The sequence below is a fragment of the Thermobia domestica genome, chromosome 1, assembly GCF_964235325.1.
Source record: "Thermobia domestica chromosome 1, izTheDome1.hap1.1, whole genome shotgun sequence".
Taxonomy (NCBI): domain Eukaryota; kingdom Metazoa; phylum Arthropoda; class Insecta; order Zygentoma; family Lepismatidae; genus Thermobia; species Thermobia domestica.
Window position 1 is genome coordinate 227,568,317 of NC_137454.1, and position 21,981 is coordinate 227,590,297.

A 21,981-nucleotide genomic window follows, 5' to 3' on the forward strand; every position below is an offset into this window, starting at 1 on the left:
AGTATCTTTCATACTATTAGTATGTTCAAATTTTTGTTCTTGAAGTTCTTCAATGAATAGTGTATAATCTCTATCTATCTATCTATCTCTATCAAAATGAACTGTGGTAACTTCTTCATGGGGGAGAGATGATCCTTTTATATCTCTGGTTGTCATGTCCTAAATGTGATTGGTGAATTAAGTTTCGTCGCTTGTGATACGAGTTTCCCACAGGTCCATCATACTGGCAAAATACACCAACATTAGTTCTATAACATCAGTTGGATTGATGAGATGTTACCAATGTGCAATTTGATTAATGCATTTAACTACGTGTGTTGTAGACTGAGTCTAAATTTATATTGAATGTAAGAACATGAAGTGTATGTTTATGTTTGCCCTTGCTTTCGAATCATTGATCAAAACTACTAGTTAAAACATTGATGCAATTCATATGAGTGTCAAGATAACAAACGTAATTGTTACACTGCTTATCATTTGTTGTTTCAAATGATTACTACTGTTCAATTTACAAGTGTTTATTTCTAATCAAATGAAATGGATGTTCATGTTATAAACACTGCTATTGCCAGAACTATTTACAATGGTATAAATTTATTCTTGTGTTATAAGAATTATTGACACTTTATCAATTGCTAACCAAATAATTATATCATGGCCACATATTCTTGATCGTATGTATATATACGTTCATCTCTTCAGCCATGTCTAAACTAGACGTTGTGCAACAATCATACCAGATGTAATTAATACCATCTCCTTTCTCTCCACACCTTTGCCTCTTTAAATACTACAGTTGCCGATATTACAAAATACAATCCTCTTGTCCTGTGTTTTTGTCTCTAATGCCCACTGTTTAAGTTTCATTAAAATCGAAGATGTGTTTGTGTAGTTTTCGTTGCCACAAAACGGATGCATTATTGATGTTGGAGGGGTTTCCCTCCAAACCCCACGGTAGCTTTTTTAATAAAATAAAGGTCTCTTTATTTTGTCTCTAGTCTCCAGTGTATAAGTGTCATTAAAATCAATGTGTATCGGTTGGATACCTTCCCCGGTAAGTATAACAAAAAAAGCGGTGACAGTTTGGTTTTTGCTTTTGGTATGCAGATAGTCATTTGTTTAAACGAAATAATGGCAATTGTTTGTGGCTCTCCGTGGATTTGTTTGACTGGAGTGTGTGATATCGCACCACCACTTAACTGGAGGATCGACTTTTTCAACTTGGTCAGAGACTCTAGATGTTTTATAACCCAGAATTTGATATTAACATAAAAATAATCTTGTGTTTGACACTTGATCTTCAGGAACCTTTCATGATGAATAGCATGGATTTATATTTAATTCCATTGACAATGAATTTAGATAGTTCGTAAGCTTGATGATACGGACAGTTGTATATGTAGGTCCACTTATGAAGCAGTTGTGGTGTTGGTATATCAGTGATGGATTGTTTCACTTAATTTGGCTCTTCTTTCGCTAAAATTCGGATTTTGTTCGATATTACTACTGGTGATGGTAATTGTTGATACGTAAGGTTTCAGGTCTTCTTGACGATTTGAAAAGGATTATCGCCTTGACTTTGTCCTTGAGCATTGACTTGTTCAGATTCCTCGCCATGTGATCGGCCGCTGGATGGAGATAGAGTCGAGAATGGTGTAGGCGACTGTGAAACCTAGTGCACCATGAACTGAATGATGATTGTCTTGCCAATGAGGCCTCCTCACCAGCCACATGTAACATCGGGTAACAACATACAGGTTTTGAATAAGATGTAAAGAAACACAAACTGAAAGATGTTTTGGGGTAATTCCTCGTAAATCTCTCAGCAAACGCCCCTGGATACAGACATCTGTCTATTCTCCATGTCTCGTACGCATTAAGTTAGTGTACTAGGAACATGCAGAATCATGATATGTTAGTTCCTGGATCCTCCTGTTAGTTCTCGCTCCTGTTGCGAGAGTCTATCTACCTAGGTTCTGAAAGAAAAGATGAAGATACGGTGACTAAAAGCGTTATTAAGTTTGAAAGAGTAAAAACGCAACAAACTGAGAATATCGTTTCATGTTTAGACTCTAACATCTGGAAGAACTGCGATGCCCATTGAAGGCCGAACAACGAAGAGTAGAAAACAAGTACCGTAGGTCGATAATCAGGTTGGTCATGAATTGATTCCACTATAGGACAGGCGCAGATGGAAAGACAATATTAAGATGGATCTCACAGAAATACATAGGAATACAAAGTAGAAACTGGATCCAGTTGACTAAGGATAGAAGTCAGTGGAGAGGTTTTGTGAACGTGGCATTGAACCTCCGGGTTCCATAGGCCATAGAGTTAGTTAATTACTTTCAGGACAGGAATAGTCATTGTTTTTACAATCATTGAGAGCGGGTTGGAGCCAGTGCTTGTACTTATAAGGTTATTCTCTACTATGGAAGATCAGGGTTGGCAGGTACGCTCTTGATATTAGGAGCTATATCATACACATATTTTTTTAATCATTCAAGGGAAGCTTGTCGATTAAGCAGTACAGACGGAGCAGTACAGGCCTGTACATCTTCAGGTCCTTCTGCCCCTTAACAAGATCGCACTTTCTTCAAGTTGGGGGGAAAGTCACGGCGCAAAGCATCTGTGTGCAAATGATTATAGACTAACATTCCTCTGAGTCCCGTCATAGTAAAGCACAAAGTGTAGAGGATTCGCCAGCCATCAATCAGTATATTCCTTCATTAGTCCAGCGTCCTCTTACAGCGGTCAGCCGCCAACGGTCACTAGTTGTCATCCAGCTGATGTGTCCCATTACCAGAAACACATCACAAAACCCATTACTTCTGGTCCTGAAGAGCGCCGGAGTTGATACTCTGAGGATGGTCGGGGAACCGTGACGTTATGAAACATGAATGTAAGTTCTATTGGCCTCCTGAGTAGTTGGCACGAAGGCCTATCAGGAATTGTACCTTCAGCCTATTCCAATTCCTTCTATTCACAGTTTCACTTCCGCTCCTGTTGACCGCCTCGTTCTGGAATCTGTCTGTTCCAGGACCTATTAGTTGCGAACTATTAAATGAGTAATTCGTTGTGCTTGTTAATTGGTACTAAACTCAGGAGATCTCTACTACAACACACTATGGTTGAATTCACAACCATGTGCTTTCGTTGCACACCTAATTTGCCATCAACAAATAATTCCCACATATCCTATCGTGAATGGAACACAACTCGTACAGCGTTAACTCTAATACACCAACCTGCATATAGGGGCTACCCTTCTCCTTCGTCAACACGAGTTTGATACCGGCTATGGCGGAGTTGGAATAAGGTGTGATTGTTTATACTTTTTTCTATAAGCGACGACGCATGGGTTCTCCAAGGCTCAAAATATCTATTGGAAACTTTTAGTGGGTGCTCAGCAGAAATTAGGTTTTTACTTAGAAAAATTTCGAAATTACTCTTTCATTCAATGAAAAAAATACAATCTAACATGAACCAATCAATATAACCTACTTGGTTACAGGACGTAATTTAAAATCTATTATAACAATTAATCGAGCAAGTTCCTTTTCAGAATTGCGCACTGCGATAATATTAATGATAATAATCTATAGTCACAGGGAGTGTAATCTTGTATAATTATTTCTTTGCGTATCATCGAGTTTAATGTCGTAATTTTGTGTATATGTGTGTATTTGAATAATATAAGAAACGTTTGTGTAAATTACAAGACATTGAATCATTTTGTTTCCATTGAAATTATGCTCAAATGTTTTAGAGGTTGATTGTAGTCATAGTTCAAGTCTGTTCAATATAAAGTTTAGGTAATCAAGGTTCAGGAGAAGTAAAAAACTAACGATTTTACAGCTTAGAAATAATTTTTCCCAGTTCATTGTGCTCCCTTGATGGTCTTTCACGCCTGTCAGAGTACCCCTCCAGCTAAAAGACTACTGATTTATGGATTCCTTCCAGTAAGGTATAGCTCATTTCTCTTATTTTCTGCTTCGTGTCTTTTACCTACCAAATAACTCTTTATAAATCATTCAGTTATATAATATATTTTGTAAATAACATGACACGACGATATAATTTGACCGTATAAATGTGTAGTTATGGTGACGAATTTAGAAAACGTCAGCTTTTTGCATAAAACATATGCACAGTATTTTTTCGATAACTAAAACGTCAATCAATGCTAATTTTGCTTGCAGATAACTCAGAAGAATGTTCCAGATGAATTTCCTTGTGATACTCGAGGTTTTCGATCTAAAACTAGACCCACCAGCGTTCACCAGCTGATGCCTGGAGATATCGATGTGATCGCTGCCATTGGAGACAGTCTAACAGCAGCATCTGGTGGTCTGGCTACCCGAGCAATAGAGTTTCTAATAGATGATCGAGGAGTATCATTTTCTGTAGGTCAGTATGTAACATTCGCTTCAATAAATACAAATTATTATTATTATTATGTATTTTAGAGAACATAGAAATTATTTGGCTTGTCCCATCCGCTTATTTATCGACTGTTTGTCATCATCGAAGCAATAATCAACGTTCTATTTTCTGTTATTAAACGGAATGAACAGTTTATGGATTTTACCTTTTCTAAAAGGTCCTATCTGGTTTGCTATAAAGACTAGACTGTGTCACGTGATCCGGTCAGAAGTTACGTTGCGTGCTAAATCGAGTCTGGACATTTCAAATCCAGATGCGAGATATTTCAAGCACGTAACCTCCGTGTGAGCGCCCTGGGTAATTCGCAGAAGATGCATATAGCCCTACTTTATCATTATTATTAATTTTACTTAAACAACTTGAGTTTTCACAATGTTCTATCCATATTTAATTTACGTGCTATACATGGTATTTTAGCTCTCCATTATGTCTTTGCAATAAGCTACAAATTAGCCATCTAATTATTATAGTTTTTGATATAGTGGACGACTTCATTTTTTTTTCATTGATTTTCCATTGACATTTGTCGTGGTTTCTTGTTATGTTCTATCCATTTTTGACAATTTGCTTTTGGAATATAGCATCCACATTATCTCTTCTATATTTAAGCTGAATTTGAGTTATCTCTCTCTTTTAATTTTTGAGATGTGGAGGAATTATTTATTTTTCAAAGAGTTTTTATTTATATTAATGTTAATGTATCGTGCTTTTTTGACTATAATCCATCCATTCTAGAACAATTTGCTTTTGAAATATAGAATCTACACATTTTCTTCTACATTTGAGCTGAATTTCAGCCATCTCCTCAAAGTCTGTTTACGTCATTGCAACCGGATAAGTCCTTTCTATAATGTAGTTGGTAATATACAAAATGATTTTTTTTTACTTTTTATCATTATCATTATAACTTTGTTCTTTCGCAATTAGTGAATACTATATCATGTATTTAGAAGCTGAATTATCTTGTAAAGGAGTTATAAAATAAGAATTGTCTCATACATTATATCTGCATGACAATATTTTACTGTTGCATAAATTTATCAGTTTCTTTCGTATTCTGTTTTGGTAATTCAATGTTGCAAAATATCACATTTAAATTGTTGGATGTGCATTCCCTGTATAGAGAAAATTTCTTGCTCTGTAAGCATAAACACTAAATTGTATGTACTGTGCATAGAGAAAATTCTTGCTCTGCAAGCATAAACATTGAATTGTAGGTACCTTGCATAGAAAACATTTCTCGCTCTGCAAGCATAAACATTAAATTGTAGGTTCCCTGCATAGAGAAAAGTTCTCGCTCTGCAAGTATAAACATTAAATTGTAGGTTCCCTGCATAGAGAAAAGTTCCCACTCTGCAAGCATAACCATTAAATTGTAGGTTCCCTGAATAGAGAAAAGTTCTCGCTCTGCAAGCGTAAACATTGAATTGTAGCATAATGTAGTCAATGTTTTAAGAATACATAAAAAAGGGTGTAATTTCGAAGCTATTAAGCCTTGGACTTAGCAGTGAATAAGATACCCAATAAGTACACTAATGGCACGAATATTTTAGTAAACGTTGCTATATAAAATCGTAAGTTATGGAGACCGAGTGATAGATTAAGAACTCTAATTAATGAAAATCCTTCGAGAAAGAATTATTTAGAAAACAAAGATTGTGCAGCTTGATTATTATAATTAAGAAACGATTAATTCTTAGAAAAGAAAATCTAAAATTCAAATGTAGATATTCCGTAGAGTAAATGGTCCAATGCTTAATTAGCTTTCCTGATTATCAGAATGAATATATTATGTGTATGTATTAATGCGTATGAAAAAACCCAGTATATAGTTATCATATATATATTATAGAAATTATTGAATCTCTCTTTTATATGATTGAAAAATATTTTTAGTGTGGAATATGTAAGAATAATATATTTATTCACAATTGCCATAAGGGCAAACACCTGAATATTAAGGTCTACAATTGCACATCTTTAGTTTCTCCATTGCTACATTTTTGATTGTTTTGATTTTGCTAGTAAGTCATGATTTACTCACTTTCTACTTTAATCACTTTCTTTTTGAAATTGTTCTTCATTAATGACATTTGATTATGATAAATACTTTTATGTTTGATCAAACGATAATTGTTCGCTACTGTGCTGTTTTGGTTATATAAGTAATCATAAAGGAAGAAAAATAACTTTCTTTTGTGTTTGTAATGAATTCTAGATTTTATAACGAATATATATATTATATTCATAAATCTTTTATTTTTTTTGTTCTACATATTATCTTGAGAAACATCTGAGCTAAAAGTTTCAGTTTTAATTAATCTAATTTACTTATTCGTCATTTTCTTTTTGTAATCGAAAGACAACTGGGTCATATAAAAAATTCATTTCTTCTAGTAAAACAGTCAGCACAGCCAGTCCCGTAGGTACTAGACTAGTAGAGCATTATCTCTTTTAGCCTTGCAGCATGCCTGACATTAGATTACCTGAGTATTCTTTAAAATGACCATGCTATTTCTATATTTAAAGTTCGAAATAACTACTCATCTATTTCTTCCTTGCGCTCTTCTTACACCGTTTTGGGGGGAAGGTAGGACACTGAGATCTTTGTATTATTAATAGTATTATTTTATGTTTCTTTCCGACCTTTCGGAAAACGCTATTAAATTTTGTATTTCTCGACCTGGAGTTCGAACCTAGTAGTGTAAACTTGAGCTTTTCATGGCCTAGCTCGTTATCCCATGGGTATCATGCTCTGGAAGGTATCATAATCTAACCAAAGAACAAAATTGTTAGACAACTCAAATTTACATGTTAATTCATTTAGGTTCAATTACTTCGAGCGTAATGCATATCATTATGCTTATAAACCCAGACTCGTACACAGGAATCGAGGTCAAATTTATCTTAATATAAATTTGACCACACGTAACGTATACAAGTAAGATACAAACTATCATATACATTGTAATTTAATGATGAATAATTACTCATTGCAGTGTGGGTAAAGAGAATGAGTTAGTCATTAGGAAGAGACAAATAACACTATTCTATTTAACACAGTATTTACTATATATATATATATATATATATATATATATATATATATATATATATATATATATATATATATATATATATATATATATATATATATACACTTCATGCACAAATAATAATTTATTGAAGCAAAATAAAGACTACAAGTTATTTATGCTAAAAAACGACAGACTTTGTCATAACACAAAACTTTGTTTATTTTGGATTTTCTTGGAAACTACACTTCATATATAAATATTAATTCCTTGCAGAAAAATAAAAATTACCGGTTATATCTGCCAAAAAAAAAAAACGACTGACTTTGTTATGACGCAAAACTTAGTTTATTTTCGATTTTCTCGGAAACTACACTTCATATATAAATACTAATTCCTTGCAGCAAAATAAAAACTACAAGTTATTTCTGCCAAAGAATGACAGACTTTGTTGTGAGACAAAACTTAGTTTATTTTCGATTTTCTCGAAAATTACACTTCATATATAAATATTAATTCCTTGCAGCGAAATAAAAACAACTTATTTCTGCCACAAAAGGACAGACTTTGTTGTGACATAAAACTTAGTTTATTTTTGATTTTCTCGGAAACTAACTCATTCTTTGGCCTATGAAAACCGGAGGTTCAATGCCGCGTTCACTAAAGCTCTCCACTGATTTCTACCCTTAGTCAACTGAATCCAGTTTCTACTTTGTATACCTATTTCTGCGAGATATACCTTAATATTGTCCTACCATCTGCGACTAGGTCTTCCTAATGGTCGTTTTCCAATTGGTCTTCCAGTTAAGACTTTGAAAGTTCCTACTTTCTTCCATTCCGGCTACATGATCTGCCAACTTGAGCTTCATAGATTTGATGACTCTAATAATGTTTGGTAAACCGCATATAAATATTAATTACTTGAAGCAAAATAAAAGCTACAAGTTATTTCTGCTTAAAAATGACAGACTTTGTTGTGACACAAAACTTAGTTTATTTTCGATTTTCTTCGAAACTACACTTCAAAAATAAATAATAATTCCTTGCAGTAAAAATAAAAACTGCCAATTATTACTGGCAACAAACGATAACATTTTTTGTAACACAAAACTTAGTTTATTTTCGATTTTTTCGGAAACCATACTTCGTACCTAAATATTAATTTCTTGCAGCAAAATAAAATCTACAAATTTTTCTGCCATCAAACACTTTAGTGTCACAAAAGTTAGTTTATTTTGGAATTTCTCGAAAACTATACAAAAGAATTTTTGCTAAACAATGTTACCTTGTTCAACTTGTTGTAATCTGTCGACTGTCATGTCTTGTGTTTTAATATTTTATTTAAAAGTAAATTAACATTTAGAAGTTTTAAAATAGTTTTATGCTATATTTGTCATCTTGCAAGTGTCGTAATTGACAACTTAACGAGGATGTATTTCAGTGCGAGGTTCATCTCAATTCGTGGTATGCTTCTGTGAGCTCTTATACCTACACATATCATTTTGTTCAGTTGAATCATATCTATCGATTAATATACGCATCACCCATGGAGATGCTTTGTTTTGTTAAGAGCTAATAATATTATAGAACTTTGAAATATTTTTTTAAAGTATCTGAAACCATAAGATCTATGACTGATAGATGTCGACTTAACCTTCGACTTCAAACTTTTATTGCGATGTGAGTTTTGAATTTACTCTAATTAAGTTCCGGTACTAGTTTTTAATGCATCATCCTTTGTATGTATTTTGGGAAAATTATAATCTTATTTGAAAGAGGTTGATGAGTTAATACTCCAAGGTACACAGATGTACGAGTAGAAATGAACCTACTATACTTTCTTCGTTTCGGTTTCTTCTTCTCAAGGGACACGTTTTGGAGATTCTCGATTCAGGTTATGATCTCTAATTATTAGATTGTTAGAAATATATTGCAGCACAAGAATCTTAGAAGAAACCTCATCATCATCATCATAAGTATTCTGGCGTCCTTGGCCAGTCACTTGCCGCAGCTAAGAAGCCTCCGTGCTTCACGGTCTTCGGCTAATTTCTTCATCTTCACGTATGATTTTTCTGTTTTGACATCGTCGATCAATTGCAGAGTCCTTCGCCCTTTCCTCTCTATCCTGCCACCATACCCTCTAGCACGTTCCTTATGATGCAGTTTCTTCTTAGGCAATGTCCCAACCAGTTTCTCTTCTTCTCCTCAATAATATCAAAAACTGTTCTTTTCTCCCCCATCATTTCAACACACTGTCATTCGTTTTCCGATCGACCCAAATAATTATCTCTATTCTTCTCCACATCTACATTTCGGAAGCTTTCAGTCGTTTCGCAGTACACTTTCTTCATCGATGTCCATTTCCCTGCCCCAAATAGTACAATACTCCACACGAACTATTTTATAACTCCTTTTCTCAACTCTTTATTCAAGGTCCCACAAAACAAGCTTTTCTCTTCCTCTTAAAACCTAATTTCGTCATTCCTGAACTTGCTTTTATGTCACGTTCTCACTTCATGTCATTTCTATAAATACTACCCTGGTATCGAAAATAGTCACCTGTTCTATTTTTCTCCTCTCCTAATTCTATATTTTACACCTACCGCTTGGTATCAATCACCATGATTTTTGTCTTTCTAACACTTATTATCATCACATATTCTTCATAGCTCTTCCTCTGGTTTCCTAACATCTTATTGACTTTCTTTTCAGATTCCACCACACTGGAAAATAGTTATTTCTACCCAAAATATTTGAATTTCAAGTTCAGTACAACTGCTTTTAGCGGACTTTCAAATTAGGAGATAAAAAGCGCTTGGTCTATGTACGATATATAATACATGTATAATAGAAGAAAACTTTTCAAACTAGAAAGGGACCGTTTATGAGTGTAATTATGATTACATTATACTTTCTTATAACAACAACAAAAAATATCTACTTCGTTTTCTTCAGAGAGAAGACAAAGAAAGAAAAAGTAATTTACCTTCTAGAAAAGTAATTCTTAATTATAAGAAAATGGAATCTTATCGAGGAGAAAAACGTTACATATAGTATTTCCTAATGTGGGTTTTTGTACTATTACGATACGAGGTAATAGTACACCTCGATGCGAAGTAATGAAACTGCGCACGAAGCGACAACGCTGCTGCCTCTGCCTTCACACAGCCGTTAACTTAATCCTTGCTGTTAACTCAGTACGAGTTTGAACTTGCTGCAGTTGCTAAACGATTGTTGAGAGCGTCTAAAGTGAAGTTGTGTTTGTGAGTTTGCGTTACGGAAATGGATTGAGAAAAGTTTCAGCAAATTTGTGCCATCATATGTCCTGTACAGTTTGGCGAATCCGCTACTGCAACGTATGAAAATTTATAAAAAGCTTATGGAGAGCACTCTCTATGTAGATCACAAATTTCTAAATGGCACAAATCCTTTTTAGAAGGCAAAGAATAAGTGGAAGACGAACTTTCTGCGGGCAAGCTTCAACCTCAAAAACGGATGAGAATGTGGCAAGACCGAAGTCTCTTGTCAAGTCCGATCATCGATTGACGGTGTGAGTAATAAGTAGTGAGTTAAATTTGAACTTTTTGCGGGTAACCAAATTTTAACAGAGGATTTGGGCATGATAAAATTGTGCGGCAAGATGGTTCGAAAGAATATCAAGACTGACCAGAAGGTTAGTCACAGGGATGTGTGACTTGATCTTCTGGATCACCTTGAATGAGACCAGAGTTCATCAATCACGCTATCACAGGTATCACCGCGACAACACACTTCATCGTACAGCCTCTTCCATATATTACTCTCTGTGACTTCTTTTTATTTATTTGCTCAAAAATCGTTTGAAAGCGCGCCATTTTGATAATATCTAAAATTATTTAGCTGCCCAAGGGGTTTATTTTGAAGGGAGAAAAACCTTGATTTATAAAATAATAAAATTCACCTTTAGCAGAAATTGTTTTATACCTTCCTAACACACCTTCTTGCTGATATGACGTATATTTGGACAATATTTTAGTGAAACAAAAATTTAAATTTAAAACTGAATGTTATAATTTTAAACTACTTCTCAGTATAATTAATCATACTACGTACTATGGTTCTGCTAGCGTCCGAATGACAGTCTTAACGAGAGTATGTCAGTCTCATCTCGTACAGCGTCAATTTTTATGTTTAGAAATTAAATGACTTTTGTCCATTTACTTTTAAACTACACATGAGGTTTTACACTCACGCTCAAACCTCATGTATTATTTTGTCCAGCTTGTAACCGTTTGTCCTTTGGAAGACAATTATAGCTACAATTCCATAGTTGTTCACCTGTGGTTCTGAATGTTAAAATGTGCGGGACATCGCCAATCATATATATATATATATATATATATATATATATATATATATATATATATATATATATATATATATATATATATATATATATATATATCCTGGATAACAAAGATTTATTGGGAAAATTTGAATTGTTAAAAAAACACACACAAAAAATTTCCACAAAACAGAGATTATAGCTTCAAATAATAATTAAAAATATTTCACGAATTTCAAAGAAATGAGATTTCGATCGTGATTCATTTACAAACTTAAACGGTTGTCATCGTTACACTTTTCCACACTATTTGCACTATTTGAAGAGCTAAAAAGGGGGAGTAAGAGCTCCAATGAATTACTACAGTGAAGGGGTTATTGTAGATGTGGATTCTTGATTATCTTTGCATTTTATTCGACAGAGATGAACTCCTCACTCAGCACGTTCACTTCTTGTTGATATAAAAGGGAGACCGTCTATTACGAATGTAGTTTATCACGGTAGTTGATGCGTTGTTCTTTCAATAGGAAAATCCCGAAGGGTTGACGGAAGTTTGTTCAAATACTCAGAACGAGGAAACGCAATTGTACATGTAAAACATACAGAAACCATGATTTAAGTAAAATATTTAGTTCCAGTAACCCTGATTTCTCTTATCGGAGCACTACGTTTCGGGAAAGAATTGCTGATTCAGTTTATGAAGCATGTAAATGTTGCTAACTAATTAAATGAAAATGCTCAAAGACTCACTAAATATTTGTAAACATTATACACATAAGAGTGCTTTTGATCAAATAAACTGTGATTAGCAATAGTGTCGACTGTGGATTGGTGCCTGTCTGTTGTAGTAACACCTGGTGCTATGAAAATATAATTGAAATGAAATACTGCTTTGTTCTGTTAATTACGACGATTGAAGAAGTGTTTTATTCAGTCCCCTCGGTTTGGGGGGGGGGGAATCTGAAGTTCTAGGGGGAAGCCCAACATGTGGAAAGTAACCATGTACCTTATGCAACCCATACCTTTATATAGGGTCTACAGTGCACAAAGAAACGGTCTATATACTTTCAGAGATCTGCGTCTTTGTTCACTACTACAAATTAATTTTAACTATTGAAATATAAAGCTTCCCCTGTACAAGAATTATTACTAATATTATTTTGATCAGATAGATTCATATTTATTCAGTTATTGAAATATTAAAACTATTCTAGAAGGTTCTTACCTTTTCATGAACTAAATGTTTAAATACAACATATTTTAATTTTTATATAATATATTATATAAAAATTATATAAATATTATATAAATATTATATAGTATTTAAATTTACAAAATATTAAAATTTTTAATTAACCATTTCACATTTTAAGTTTTAAAAGAAGGCAGTGCAATTCTTCTTGGGGATGCATTAAACCAGATTTTTATAATACTTCTTATAGTTTCAGTTCACAAGGACTTTCCGGATATTAACACAAGTGAACTTAAGTGATGTGGTTTAAGTTGTCTTAATTTAGTATAAATTCGTGCCATAGTTGAGAATAATCTTTCAACTTTGCAGATATCTGTAGGACACACACTTAATATGGCAGCTAGATGTCATAGTGTAGGAAAAATGTTTCTAATATCCTCCACTTGAAGTTTACATAAGATATCACTCAACTTCATATTTCTCTCTGCATACTGCTTTAAAATTGAATGAAAACACTTATATTCAGTTACGCACTCTTCAAAAATCAAAGGAAAAATCACACAAAGATTTGAGTTCTTATATTGCATTATCCAGAGGAATTTTAGCAAGCGTTTTCTCGGAATGACAAGGGAAGTGGGAATATAAAAATGGTACCATGAAAAAAACTGAGACCTTTTTTTTTTTTTTTGCAAAATATGAAAAAGGACATCTACTGAAAACTCGAAAATTGAAAGAACATAAACTGCACTTTAAATCTGAAACCTGAATATATATATATACAAAAAGAACCCTATGTAAAAAATAAAAGTTCTATTTGTCTCGCTTTTTTGCTGTATTCCTATAGATATAAAGGCAACTTCTCAGAAAAAAAATATTTCGACGACACTGATAACGATTTCAAAAAAGTAGGGCCAAAATACCGCAAATGTTTATAATGGGGTATATGGGAAACTACTTTTTATATTCGGATTTTTGTAGGTACAATCCACAACCCTGAGATCAATGATTTGCACATATGATGTGCATCAGAGTACGGGACAAATAATAGGTAGAAACGAAAGTGGTGTTATGTTTCTTTTGGTTGATACAGGGTGTTGAAATTGGGCTCCATCTGGTAGTTTAGTAGACTGTATGGGAGAGTATTTGGTGGCTGTGAATTGTATTACGTATCATCAGCGCCTCCGAAATGCAGATCAAGATGATGTGGTGTTCCTTCCGAAGGCAGGGCTGTAACCCGGAGGTCCCTGGCAAGGTGAACCCACGATGGTTTGCCATTGCCTGCCGTGAGATGATGACGTCCGAAGGATGGAACCTACAGTTGAACAAGGGATCCAGACTTCCTCTGTCCCCACCGGGAATAGAAATTGAGATCCCTTTAGTACAAGGCGAAGAGCTTATCCATTCATCCACCGGAGACATATTCTGACAAATAAGACCATTGTCATATTATGATGTTCAGCAGGGTAAGGGGCAAATAATATTTGGAAACGTCAGTGGTAGTACGTTCTGTTTGACCGATCCGGACGTTTGAGGTTGTGTATACGCAAACATTCGCTTCATATTTGCTATATGTCTGTTGCGAGGCTACCTCTATCGGGGTAAGTACAGTAGAAGCGTCATTGTGAAGGTGTTGATTTCTGTAGTTACTTCCTTACTCGTCTTTAGTGACTGCAAGTAGGTGGAGATCGATTCGTGTGTTGTGCCAACTTCATTGTGCCTTCAAGAAAATTGCAATTCCTACATGCTTTTGTCCAGTAACTTTTGTTGTTCTGTTTCTCGCGACATTTATCCGAATTTTGTTTTTGTGTACTATTTGGTGTTATTTTCTGGTAGGTTTCGCCGGTCTGGAAACGTGAAATGCAAAAGCCATATTATTCATTTCAAAATATTTTGGTGACGTGTGTGACAAATGGCTTCCGGTGGAAGCACGGATAAACATCGGCAATGTTCCGTGTGCGAACTATGGTTTAGAGGGCAAAGAAAGGGCCCGGTGTGGGGAAGTGAGTTCTTACAAGCGATTAGTTACATGCGTGGGAGCAAATTTAAGTCATTCCAGTGCTTCGGTCCGTCACAGTACTATGTACAACTTGCTACATAAAGGCAAGTTCTTATGTGAGAAGTGTGCAGATACAACCAGAAATGGGTAGTCAGGGATCGGATCTCAACGTTGAAGATACGTCAACTGTGCCTGTGCACATGAAGGTAAACATCGCAGAAATTCCTGAAGAACAGTTAGTAGTGTTCACGGGATTGAACAATGAACAGTTGACTGTGCTGTGCAGCTTCTGTGACACCTTACATAACAGCAGTGTTACAAGCGTTGAAACTAGACTGGGCATGTTGTTAATGAAACTCAGGCATGATTTTTGTAATGACTTTCTGGGAGAAATATTTGGATGTCCATGCCACGGAAGTGTGTTAAGTACATTGAAATCAGTCAGACAGGCTTTGATGAGGCTGTTTGTACCGTTCGTATTGGGTTCAAAGCGTTTACCTCGTTCGTTTCTTCTGAGCAAGGTTCCAGCTTGTACCCGCAAACTTTATGAGGCAGGGGATGGCAAGACTAAAGTCTTTGACGGAACATACATTTACACCGAAAAATCGACGAACTACACTCTGCAAAGGCGTCTCTATAATGTGCAAAAAGGACGTCCTTTAGTGAAACCCATGATGATCGTTACACTCAGCGGGTACGTTGTTGACATTGTTGGTCCATATGTTGGTGTAAATAATGATGCTAGTATTACAAACTTTATGTTCACCGACACAGCAAATGGTTTAAACTACCTCTTACGACCAGGGGACTGCGTTTTGGTTGATAGGGGATTCCGAGATTCCATGACGGTGTTAGAGGAGGCGGGGATCATTGCGAATATGCCATATCTTTTAGAAAAGAGAAAGAAGCAGCATGACTGCCTGCCTGCAAACCAAACATGTATTGTCACAAAGGGTAGGTAGTGTGTAGAAGCGAAAAATGACCATCTCAAAATGAAGTACAAGATGTTTAAGGATAGGGTTCCAATTGCGGCTCTTCCCTACTTACGCCAGTATTTACTCATTGCAGGTGCCTTAGAGAATCAGTTTGCGCTTCCATTGACCAACGATGTACCAGAAGAGTCTGACGAAAATATTGAAATCTTATCACGTTCTCGTTTAACAAACGAACTACAAAATAAACTACAGACATCCGGTAATATTGACAAACGTTCAGCAAAGATTTGGGAACCGTGTGACGGATCGTCAATTATTGACTTCCCTCGATTGATAGAAGAAGACTTATTCAAAATCACGCTTGAAATTTATCGAATCCAAAATGCTCACGCATATGCAGCTGAGCACATGAAATCTGATGGTAGTTTTTCACTGTTCCATTTGCATATCACTCCACACTTCGTGAGGTTTAAAATTCAATCTCGACATGTACAGAGTTTGCAGTAACAATTTTCATTGAATATGATCCAGAAAAATCAGGGGCCGACGCTATTCTTGGATGGTACTGCAAATGCCCCAGTGGAGCTCGTGTTCTCGGATGTTGCTCTCTTATGGCTTCCGTTCTTTGGTATCTTGGTGTTGTTCATTATGAAACTGTTCATTTTCCAGCTTCGCACCTAAGTAGTATTTTTTTCGACACTAAGGACATAAACGGCAATAAAGATCCAGGCATGACTTAACTTTGGTTATAAGGAGATCTGCGGCACATTTTGACCACTATTCGTGGTGTTGTCATTGACATGTAAGGACAATATTGTCCATTCCAATAGAATTTCACAGTTTGTGATCTTTGTGTTTCCGATGCCTTATTTGTGTGTCTGTGTATGTGTGTGTCGGTGTGAAACAGACCCAAACACTTTCTTTCCTGCATATTTCGCAATATTAAAAATCATAATATGCCAATGGTCTTATTTGTAACAATGTGTCCCCGGTGGATGAATGGATAAGTTCTTCGCCTTGTAATCAAGGCAACCCAGGTTCTCTTCCCGGTGGGGACAGAGGAAGTCCGGATCCCTTGTTCAACTGTAGGTTCCATCCTTCGGACGTCATCATCTCATGGCAGGCAATGGCAAACCATCGTGGGTTCACCTTTCCAAGGGAACTTCGGGTCACAGCCCTGCCTTCGGGAGGAACACCACATCATCTTGATCTGCATTTCGGAGGAGCTGATGGTACGTAATACAATTCACAGCCACCAAATTGTAGACTCTCCCATACAGTCTATTAAACTACCAGATAGAGCCCAATTTCAACACCCTGTATCAACCAAAAGAAACATAACACCACTTTCGTGTCTACCTATTATTTGTCCCGTACTCTGATGCACATCATGTGTGCAAATCATTGATCTCAGACTTGTGGACGGTACCTACAAAAATCCGATTATAACATGTAGTTTCCCATATACTCCATTATAAACATTTGCGGGATTTTGGCCCTACTTTCTTGAAATCGTTATCGAAATATTTTTTTTCTGAGGAGTTGCCTTTATATCTATAGGAATACAGCAAAAAAGCGAGACAAATAGAACTTTTATTTTTGACGAGAACTTACACAGGCCCTTTGGGGGGATTCTACAATTTTGGGAGGGAAATTTTTCCCTCCTAAGATACTTGGATAAAACAATGAAGGAAACTGATTTCTCATCAATGTTCACTATTATAAAGAAAGTTATTTCTAGAATATAAAAATATATTAAAAGAGATTTTTCCTTACGTTGCTTGTATAATCGGGAACCAAAGAGTATCTATAACCCGGAAACGGTTATACTATCAAGAAGACCTATTGGTTGATATTCTATTATGTCTCATTTTTCACTCTGTTTTTAAACACTGATAATGTATTAGAATTTCAAATTATGTTGTATGTTATAGTTAAAATCGTGTGGAGTTATAGATATATTATAAGATAGCAACAGACGTATATAAATAACGTGATAACTTTTCCCCTTGATCAACTGGTACAGCACTCTGTACTACCGCTTTTTTCATGAAGCCAGTCTACCCCTAGTGCTAGCCAGCTATGTTCAAAAGTTCGTTTTGAATGATTGAATGGTTTTACATAGCGAGCAAACATAGGGTACAAATAAGTATACATTCTGCTTTATACTGTTTATAAGAAGTAAGCATAATTGTAAAAAGAAAATAACTAAATAAAAAGACATTAAAGTATTTTTCTTTTAAAAAATTCTGACTCTTCTTACGTCATGCTTGAAAGGTTCTGTTGGAAGCTGCTACTTCAACATACATTAGTTACTTTTCAATTCTATACTTCAGAAACTTTAACTATTTGGGAGATGTATTGAATATTCTATAAACGAAATGTTTTCTGTTTCCAGGTGGAGATGACAATTGGAAGAAGTATCTTACGTTACCCAATATTTTAAAGGAGTACAATCCAAACCTTTATGGTTTTTCGATGGGTACGTGTTTCTCGTACCACAAAAAGGCTAAATTTAATGTTGCTGTGAATGGAGTTCCCGACGAAGACCTTCCGTACGAAGCAGCTATTGTCACTAAACGAATGAAGAAAGATCCGAGGGTTGACTTCAGAAAAGATTGGAAGGTAAAAACAACATAAGTTTTTTTATTATATTATTAAAGAACAACAAAAATAACGTAATTTGAATGGCTATTGCTGGAAATTAGATTTCTACTACGTATAATTATTGTCGGGTTGTCATCTAAGAAAGATGCATTTGAAAAATATTTCGTGAAGTCTTGCTTCTTTCTACTTGATCACGTAGCAAACATCATGAATCTATAAAATTACTATTGCTATTTGCATAATGAACTTTCAAACGTATTTAAGTTTGTATAATAATTCATAAGATTTATTTTTAATGTAATTTTCCACGACTATGCTCCAAACTAAAGGAGACGGTGATTATGATAATGAACTAAATACTCGAATGAAAAAGAGTGGGAGAAAACGGAAGGACGCTGGCAAACTTGAACATACCGTATTTGTATACCGCACAACTATTTGGCGTGGGATGGGATTGAACCAGGAATACCACGTGTCAAAACTAAGCGTTCTATCACTGAGTCATCGTAGCCCCTTATAATTTTTGAATAGCATTTCTGTATCGAAGGAAAATAGTTATAATAAAAATAATGTTTATTTATTTATTTTACTGCTATACACGTGAACATGAAAAATAAATAATGTTTGACATGAAAATCCTTTACATAAACAAAAAATGACAATCCAAGAGAAAGTAGAGAAAAATTAATAATAATTAAATCTTTAAGAAAAATAACTATCATTTTGCAGATTGTGGAAGCTAGTAGCTGGGTTTGAATATATCTACATGGTAGCTTTTTACGAAGTATAGTCAAGAAAAATTAAAGAAAAATGAATTACGCAGTTCGGATTTAATCGACTATTCATTTTTATAACAAAAATACAATAATACTGTATAATTTCAGTAAATGTTCATTTCCTAATTCATACTGTAGTCGAATGGTACCCTGATCCAGTTAGTTTTACTTGTTTTAAACGTTTTAAAATTAAACATTACTTTTACTTCACAATTTCAATGAGAAAGAGAAAGATGTGACAAAATGAATATTATTGGATTGGTGCTATAAAATAGCCAGGTATGACATTTATTAATTCCTTACCAGAGCTTAAAACAACTGTGAAATTATAAAAAAGGCAGAAAGCCGGCACTAATGTTTTCCCAACTTTATGCTACTGACATATTTTTCGAAAACTAAGCTACGGTCTCACATCTCAAAACCCCATTAAGCCACTTTATTTTAAGACGGAATAGAAATCTCTTGAGGATATTGGAAGATTCTGGCCCCGCTATATTCGTTGGTGAAATCTTGCCTGGTATTTTTAATTTTAATACATAACAGTAGTAAAATTGCTAAGTTAGGCAATTAATAGAATGAATGCTAATGGATTGAGGTTGAAAGTTCTACAGAAACCCTGACCCATGATCATATTCGGAATCTTATACGTTAAACATTGGTCAAAATTTGAAGTTTGCAAAGCAAAGAGAAACAAGTAAGAGTGCCAATGAGTATACCACGTGAAGGAGTTTGGTTTAGTATTTGGTAAACTAAACCCCTTAACAATCAAAATTTACCAAGCCTAGGCTTAAATATAGCATTTTACTTCAAATCAAATTAATTAAACTTAAGTTTTTACATTTATTGAGTAGAAAATAATTTAGTTTCATTTTAGCATTATGCCATAACCATTATATTAACTCGATAATCTCAACAGCACTGCGGGTAGTCTAATAAGTAAGGATGGTTTCCATGATTATTCCAATAGGAGTATGGAAAACCGATTTGTGATTGTCAGTATCATGGGATCAACTGAATGGATCACCTCCACCAACGATCTTGACTTCCAAGTTACGACCGTCTATATTTTGGCCGAAATTGATGTTGATCCATCAAGCATTTCTTGAGATTTTCTCTCTCCTAAACGGATACATGAACAAACACAGTAAATGTAATGTAAGCAGTGATTTAATTGAAAAAAATATTTACCAGAATGGCTATAATACACACGGCTCACAAGCGTATTTCTTACTGAACTGCAAAACATACAAGACAAATATCTTCCGAAACAATATTCCAGTAGCCAATCCATTGTATATAAAGGAGTTTGTGATAAACTGAATTCCTTGAAAATAATGAGACGTGCATTTCAAGAACTGATGTCGTACTGTCTGTATAAAACACTTTATATTATTGTGTACCACAATGTAAAGAAACATAATATTTAATTGGATTTTAAAATTTGTATAAAACAGGCAATGTATGAAGTGAAGGCAGTTTGAATATTCTTTAGGATTCATAATCCAATGGAAAATTTAGAGTGCCTTGACTTCTACAATGCAAATGACCGGCGATGACTTCTAGAACTAGGAAGACTCAGAAAGAATGTGCAAGAATGTTGACATGACGGAAAAATCATATAAATACTACCGGATTCTCTTCCGGGTAGGAGAAGTGCTATTTTGACGTCGAAACTCTGCGAGTCAAATTATTCATAATTAGTTTCTGTCACTCCGTCATTCTGTCCATCAGAGGTTCTGCTCGTCATCGTTACCAAAAGTAAGTGATTATGCATTGTCTTCTCTAGTCTTTAAGTCATACCAGTCCACATCATGCTCTGTAGTTTTTCAGTCATTCAAGATCAGTTCATTAAATTCTTGTTCTAAATTATTTCTGTGTTATCGAATTTTATCTTTGAAATTCTACTCCCATGTTTCTAATTCTGAGCTACGCTATCTACGCCCCCAAGACTTGCATTAGTTTAAATTACTTCTTGGAGGAACTGGGTGGATGTTAAGGCCATTCAGTAGTTTTCATGTATGAGAATTGTTTGGGGTTTGCGACCCAGACAAGAGGTCTCCGTTCGACATGCCTCCAGAAGTTTCTAACTGCCTTTTACGTCACAAAACCGGTCACGTTTGAGGTAGATTGCAAACCTATTTTTAAGGTTTTAGCATGGTGGAGTGCGCGGTCTTTTGGATAGTGTTACAAGCTATTTTGTATGTTGAAATTCACTGTTCAAATTGATTTCGGTATCGTAATGTTTCACCAAGAGCGGGAGTGTGCAATCATATTTCAAAGTGTATTTAAACGTTTTAGAATTTAAGTGCTAAGGTTGTATTTAAGGTGGTTTAGAAATTTAAGGTTATATTACATAGAGTACAATGTTATATTAGTTATTTAAGTTAAAAGATTATTTTCTTGCCTTATTTTGCTCATGCCCATTGATGAGTTAACAGAATTGTTAGATGATATACATTTACATGTAGTGAAATTAGAGAATACAGCGCAAACGCAAACAAGATTTCCACATAAATATAATACTAGGCTAAACAGCAAAATGAATCAGGGAACGAATACAGAAACTCCGGCAAACAATTCGGTTAAGGTTGAGATTGCTCGAGGTTTGTTGCCTATTCCGAGGTTCGATGTCAAAAGTGGTGATGATATACGTTTATTTATGGAAGAATA

The 21,981-nt window shown here is 34.9% G+C and overlaps 1 protein-coding gene across 2 annotated transcripts in view; it reads left to right on the forward strand.

Moving 5' to 3' along the window:
- The window catches only part of LOC145694460 (phospholipase B1, membrane-associated-like), a 98,452-nt gene that overhangs the window by 40,787 nt on the left and 35,684 nt on the right, over positions 1 to 21,981 (forward strand). For both annotated transcript variants that reach the window (XM_081770752.1, XM_081770743.1), the window contains exons 3-4: positions 4,203 to 4,410; positions 18,327 to 18,553. In XM_081770752.1, the coding sequence (XP_081626878.1) occupies positions 4,203 to 4,410; positions 18,327 to 18,553 (435 nt within the window). The remainder of the gene's footprint in view (positions 1 to 4,202; positions 4,411 to 18,326; positions 18,554 to 21,981) is intronic.